The sequence below is a fragment of the Marmota marmota genome, unplaced genomic scaffold (assembly GCF_001458135.2).
Source record: "Marmota marmota marmota unplaced genomic scaffold, marMar, whole genome shotgun sequence".
Lineage (NCBI taxonomy): Eukaryota > Metazoa > Chordata > Mammalia > Rodentia > Sciuridae > Marmota > Marmota marmota.
In genome coordinates this window covers 10,163,913-10,171,242 of record NW_025999941.1, presented here as the reverse complement: position 1 = coordinate 10,171,242, position 7,330 = coordinate 10,163,913, and the positions used below count along the sequence as shown (strand labels likewise).

Genomic DNA, 7,330 nt, shown 5'->3' with positions numbered 1-7,330 from the left:
GGGGATTATTTAATAGGCCCAGGACTTGGAGACTCCAGATGTAAGGATCCCCGTGGCTGTGATCCTGTGCTTGGGAACAGATTATATTAATCTTTTTTTTAATTTAGCTCATTCACATTTATTTATTTATTTATGGTGCCACTTAATGCTGGTATGTTAAGGGTTTTACTATCATTTAAAATTTTTTTTGGTAATGGGACTCAGGGGGACTAAACCACTAAGTTACATCCCCATCCCTTTTCAGTATTTTATTTAGAGACAGGTCTCACTGAATTGCTTAGCACCTCGGTAAGTTGCTGAGGTTGGCTTTGAACTTGCAATCTTCCTGTCTCAGTCTTCTGAGCCGCTGGGATTATAGGCTTGTGTGACCACACCTGGCTGTGTTTGTATTTGATGCTTTTCTTTTTTAGATTTTTTTAAAAATATTCTTTTTAGTTATACATGACAGTAGAATGTAGTTTGGCAAATTATATGTACAGAGTATAACATTCTATTTAGGTTCTGCTCTTTTGATTGTGAATGATACAGAGTTATCCTGGTCATGTATTCAAGTACAAGTCTTTCCTATTCCCCTTCCTTATCGCTTCCCTTCATTTCCTTCTAGCTAATCCAATAGATTTAAAAACTGCATACTACAGTGACACAGCCACATCAATGTTTATAGCAGCTCAACTCACAATAGCCAAGCTATGGAAGTAACTTAGGTGTCCTTCAAAGAAAAATGGATAAAGAAATAAAGAAAATGTGGCATATATACACAATGCAATATTACTCAGCCATAAAGAAGAATGAAATAATGGCATTTGCTGATAAATAGATGGAACTGGAGAATATCAACTCACAATAGCCAAGCTATGAAAATAACTTAGGAGTCCTTCAAAGGATAAATGGATAAAGAAAATGTGACACACACACACACACACACACACACAGAGAGGAATATTACTCAGCTATAAAGAATGAAATAATGGCATTTGCTGATAAATGGATGGAAGTGGAGAATATCATGCTAAGTGAAATAAGCCAATTCCCCCAAACCAAAGGTCCAATGTTTTCTCTGATAATGTGGAGAATGTGTTAATCTTATGAATCACTTGACTGAGTTAAGTGCTACAGATAGCTGGTCAGGCATTGTTTCTGGGTGGATTTATAAGGGTTTTTGGAAGAAATTAGCATATGCATTGGTAGACTGAGTAAAGCAGATCTGCCCTCAGCAATGTGAGTGGGCATTTCCAATACCCTGATGGCTTCAATGGGACAAAGAGGAGGAAGTTGAATTAACTCTATCTGACCTGGTACATCGTTTTCTTGATTTCAAAGCTGTCTGTTCTTAGCCATTTGGACCGGTTTGGAGTCTATAACATTGGATTTCTTGGGCCTATAGCTTGCAGATGGCAGATCATGGGACTTCTCAGCCTCCATAATCATGTGGGCCAATATCTGATAATTATTAAAGAAAAGTTACAGGAAGCCATTGGTTTGGAGTAAGCTCCCACAGTAGGTCCATCAGGCCAACCAAAATGTACTCACACATGCTGAAGTTTCATATCAGAAAGCCAAAACTCAGTGGGTTATCTAATGTTTTGAGAAATTAGGAGAGAGAACAGTCAAATCCCTCAACAGGCCAGTTTTAGCCAGCAGGATAAGGCTAAACCTTACCATCATATTTTAACCTTAAAACAAAAGTAACTGGGAAATGACTAATTCACTTTTTGTTTTCTGTTTCTGCAGCCTGTTTTCTGTTGTAAATCTTTAGGGAAATGAGGGTTTGGCTCAGTGTTAGAGCAAGTGCTTAGTAAATGAGAAGCACTGGGTTCAATCCCCGGGGTGCACACAAATTATACTGAATGTGATATTGCTGGATTTTGGACTTGAAATAAAGCCAATTAAGAACCTTAAACTGAGTTTAAATGGTCCTGTTTCTTTGGAACCCTGACTCTACGGGGTGGAGACAGGAGGATGAGGTTTTCTTTGTTGCTTTTGTTCCCTCTCCCTCCCCTTCTCACCAGTACAGGGCAACTCATTCAAAAGTTCCTAGTTCTACAAATTAAATAAAAACACAGGTAAAACTTAGTAGGTGCTAAAACTTGGTTTTGAAATTTTATTAAAAAAATATATTTGCAAACATATAAAATTTAGGATGAAAAACGCTCATTTTAAAACATGTAATAACTTAATATTTGCAAACATACACAGATGGTATAAAATCCATACCATTAAAAATGTCAATGATGCTGTATTGCGCTCATGGAACAAAAACTTTGCTGTCACTCCAGAGCTTCTTGTCCCCACATTTCAGGGAGCTAAGAATCTGATACAATGAAAGTTGTGAGAGCCAAAAGGCCAAAGCAGTAATACAGAATAAAAGACCATTGAGAACACCTATTTTAAAAACATGTTTCCTAAGAATTCACATGGATAAAAGGGAAATGCAATCTTGCATTTTTTGTCACTTCAAAGTGATCAATATTGCATCTTAGCATTTTAAAGAAAGATGTCAAATACAAATCTGAGTGAAAGATTGCACACATCTCTCCTGCTGAAATTTGCTGAAAAACAGGCTCCTTGGGGCCTTGTCCTGCTCAAAGAACTATTCTCAAGCATAGCTTTTAAAAAGCTCAGTATAAGTTGCTTTGCTCTGTTCAGATATCAACATTTTAGACACTTGAAAACACAGAGCACTATTGATTCCTGAAGGTACTCTGAACACAACTGAAGAAAACCAAAGGTACGCAAGAAACAACAACAACAAAAAACACAGGTTCCACAGCAAATGTGCAGCAAGGATGCAGGACATGGGCCCATGATTCTCAGTCTTCACTACTCAGGCTGAGCTTACTTGTGCCTCTGTCACCTCTCATTCCTCTCCAAGTTACAGTATGATGGCTGATTCTGTTTTTTAAGCAGTTAGGCACCTTCAATTTCATGTTGCATTATTAGTAATACAATGGCAGTCATGGCCTCTACTATCAAAACAAGAAAATTTCCAACTACATTCTTTGGGGGAGGAGAGTAATAAAGCTGCATGGTTTAAAAATATTTACCTAGTAGTGGATTTGATGGAGTCTATAATTTCAACACGAAAATATAAGCCAGAAATAGAATAAATGCTTGAACATGCAAAATCTGGTCAGACATATTCTAAACTAAGTCTGTGCATCCTCCCGTAGAGAAGTGCCCAGGTTAACTCAGGTTCTGAACAAAACACTACTGTTCAAGGTAAGCTGTAAACATTCCATAGGAGACTGCAGGAAATGCTTCTCTTGACACTGTCACTTGATTGGGGGAAAAAAAAAAAAAAAAAAGCAACAAACTATCCCTCCACCCCACCCTGCCCAGGTACTGGGGATTGAACCCAGGGTGCTCTACAACTGAGCTACATCCCCAGCTCTTTTTTAAAAATTAATTAACTAGTTAATTAATTAATTTATAGTCATGGTCTTGCTAAATTGCCCAGGATGGCCTTGAATTTTCAATCTTCCTGACTCAGCCTTCCGAGTAAGGTGGGATTACACATGCGCTAACATGCCCAGCAAGTAGGACAACTTTCACAACTCACAAATCCTGGGAGAGATGCTCAACAAAGAGAAATAAGGTGATCTGGGAGGTATGGTGTGTCCATTCAAAGACATCACCTTATCTACAGCAAACATGTGAGTAGTGCTACCCACTGGTGGTACCCTAGACACACATACTTAAAGGTCTGGGTTGCTCCTCCCAGGGCCTACACTTGGACTGCAGGTGGGGAGCAGGATGGGTAACAATGGACAGAGTGGTCTAAGTGCAGGTCTCCTGGGTTTTGCAAAATCCAGTTAGAAGGATCTCTATTCTTGCTGTCCATTTCTATTCAACTAAGGTTCCAGTTAAGACATGGCAGCAATGTAAACATGCAACCTAAGCATGAGGTTTTGGACAGTTAAGCCTGAACAAGGAATAAGGCAACTGAACTGTGATATTCAGGCCAGGGTAATCCAACTGCAACTATCCAGGCTTGGCCTGGCTCTCAGGGGACTCATTCTGGCCTGAACCTCCTGGTAATCATGACCACGATTTTCTGGCTTCTGATTTTAAGTAAATGCTTTGAAGATATAAATTTGGGAGTTAAAACAGGATTACCCTTTTCAAGTCTCCATGACTTGGGCACTTAAAAAATTTTACTTTCACACTAAGGAAGCCTTATCATAGATTCTCTTTCACTGTTGATCATATTCACTCCTATGATTAAAGGATGAAAATTAACAGATTTGATTATAGATCCTCTTTAGGATATTCTCTCTTTACCCTCTCTCATAATATTATACAAACTCGAAAGCATTATTTAAATTCAAATGTCTACTACAATGAGAATCCCTTGATTCGTCTGTTTACTAAAGCCCACTGAGACTACATTTGGGATGTGATCAAATCTTCTGGTGCATTCATTTTATAAGAATAGTCATGTGGTTCCTTGGACACCATCTCGGATGTCAGCAACATTCCTTATCTTGCTATAATTTGGATCTTACTAGAACTTTCTCTTTCCTAGATGACAGCTTGAGCAATTTATTTTTGGTTGCTGAATTTACACACTATCTTTGAAAACAAACTCTTCCTAATTGAGTAAGAAAACTTATAAGCTTCCCTGAATTCTGCACAATTCACACATAAAACTAGGTAGATAGCAACATAAGACACTAAATCGAGAAGCAGAAACGCTTTCCAGGAAGCATGTTCAGATTAACATAAGCCAATCAAACAAAGTATTCTTTTTTGCTAAAAAAAACTACGACCAAACTAAAACAAGAATGTAATTCACAAGTAATTTCCTAAAATTTCTGCTAGGAAAAAAAAAATCTATGGACTTATGATTGAGTTATCATTAAAGCTTAAATGATTGTTCCCGAGGAACCATCACATCTGTCAGCATTATTGACAGCTAATCCTTATGCTAGCTGGTTGAGCCATTTGGGTTTTTACCCCATCATTAAATAGTGCTCAGAAAAGTAAGCAGTGCATCTTAATTGGTTAAATACTACAAAATGACCTGTATCATAGAAACAAAGACACTTTCATTCAAAAAATATCTTAAAATTACTATTGCTGAAATAAATCAAAATCTACATTAAAATATTACTAAACACCATTACATGCCATAAAAGAATAAATATAAATCATGGCAGATCAATAGCAGCATAACAAAGCATCTTTACATATTTTCACACTTTGGGCTGGAAAAGTTCTCACAGCCAAGGAATACATTGGTAAAGTTCTGAATCTCACACTTTCTTTTTAACTCCATAGTCTACAATAAAGTAAGGGCCGTGTGAATAACAGCTCCCTTTTCTGCATAGCTTTAAAACTGTTCTCAGTACACTTGAGGAATGGAACCAGAATGGCTTTGTCAGATTGGTCCACTGGTCCTTTTATCAAAGTGTTAAAGAAAATAATCAACAATGACTTCTGTGTTTTGACAGAAAAGGAGAATAAGGCTGTGTTTCACACACGAACTGAACATTTTCAGAACCACCGGAATTTAACTTAAAATGAAGATTTCTAGTAGGATATGGGCATTCCCAGCTCTCGCCCCTGCTTTGAAGGTGTGACACGCTCCCTCCCACATCACCACAGAGCCTAGTAGGGCCCTATTAAAAGGGCAATGCTGCACTGGAGCCTGTTGCATGGCAGGACTGGGGACACTTAAAACAAAACACAAAGGAATTTCAGAACTTTTAAGGCCCAAATGGGGCACGCATATAAAATATACTTCACTTGAACAAATAATTCCTAATTTATCAACTTAAACTGTGATTCTTAAAACTTGAAGCTACTTTGTGGAGCTGACCTACTTTGTTCAGAACTCGACTATCAGCTTAATGCCCAAGTTTCTTAGGGGCAGGGGTGTGGGGAGGTGTGGGCTAGGCTGAGTTCTGTGGCAAGGCTGGTGGCTACTCCTCCCTAAGTCTTGAAAGAGAAAGCAAGCTGAATATCAGACCCCTCTGTTCACATACTTGCTTACAGCTGATGAAAACAACCATATAACTTACACAATGGTCTTTTTTTTTTTTGTTTTGTTTTGTTTTTTTGTCAAAGGTCTGCTGGTGATGCTTCACAGTGAAACCTCCATTATCACTGAGAATGTCACTTGGAAAACATTCTTAAGGAATGAGTCTCTTTCTCATAGGCTCATTTTCAGGATTCTCAAAATTCAATGTTCTGTCCAGAAAGAAGTTTCCATGATGAAGCCTATTGTTTTTGAGGATGACCCTCAACTTCAGATTTATTCCACTCCAGTCATAGGTTGTGGTTGTCTTTGTTTTTGGTCAGAACCTGCAAGTAAACTTCATGAAGTGTACTGAGGAAGCTGGAATCATTCTGGAAGAGATGATAAAGGAAAGAACATGGAAAGTCACATTTACCTTATCATAAAGCTTACTTCCCTGAAAATAGCTTAGAAAAAACTGTAGCAGTGAATGCTATAACTAATTATTAATTACCCAAATTATCTCACCCAGAGATCATCATGACTAATACCTTAGATCAGTTACTATTCTGCCAGGGATACATGCTTAGGAAGACGAACTTACTCCAACCTAGTCTTTTGTACTTATGAGAACATACAAAATCTGTTTTCTTCTATTAAAGAAAAAAAACAATCAAAGATTCCATTGATATCCTACTACATACCTTTATGAGATGTATCAATGTATCCTGGAGCTGAGACTTGCTGAGGATAATGGAAGGCTTTCTCTGATTTTCTGGTGTTCCAACAGTGAGGGGTGAAGGGGAACTTGCTTTCCTCTCTAGGTCTGTGGACCTTGGAACTGTCTGCTGGAAAACACTCGGGGACAACAGGACTGAAGATACTGCTGTGGTTGTTGCAGTAACCAGTGGAGGGCCTGCAACCTGCAGAGAAACAGTGGTCATTTTGCACCAAGTATAGAAGCCAGCAGCCAGGCTCAGAGTAGAGGACATCTGATAACATCAATTAGTATAATATGAAAATGATCTGGAGCGCACAGAAGAATCAAACAGAGTTTTTTTTTTTTTTTTTTGTGGTGCTAAAAATTGAACTCAAGGGCCTTGCACAAGTTATGCAAGCGCTTGACCACTGAATTTCATCTCTAGGCTTCTAACACTGACTGTTTTGGTTTCAGGTAAACATTCACTAGAAAAATTTGAACATTTGGTATCTGTTTAGGTAATTTCTGTTACCTAAAGGATGAAAAGCCCATATATACAGGAGTGCCCTGGAGTCATGAAGGAAAGCTAAGTTCAACCATTATAGAAGGTGATTATTAAACATATGTCATACAGAGTAAGAACAATACTATGATAAAACTCTAAAATTTCT

General features: G+C 38.0%; 1 protein-coding gene across 2 annotated transcripts in view; it reads right to left on the bottom strand.

The window, feature by feature from the left end:
• Positions 1–2,074: 2,074 nt before the first annotated feature.
• Dcp1a (decapping mRNA 1A) overlaps positions 2,075–7,330 on the bottom strand; it is a 52,938-nt gene continuing 47,682 nt past the window's right edge. For both annotated transcript variants that reach the window (XM_048801131.1, XM_015494427.2), the window contains 2 exons: positions 6,664–6,882; positions 2,075–6,351 (listed from right to left, as the gene is read on the bottom strand). In XM_048801131.1, coding sequence (XP_048657088.1) covers positions 6,271–6,351; positions 6,664–6,882 — 300 coding nt within the window. In that variant the 3' untranslated portion in view covers positions 2,075–6,270. The remainder of the gene's footprint in view (positions 6,352–6,663; positions 6,883–7,330) is intronic.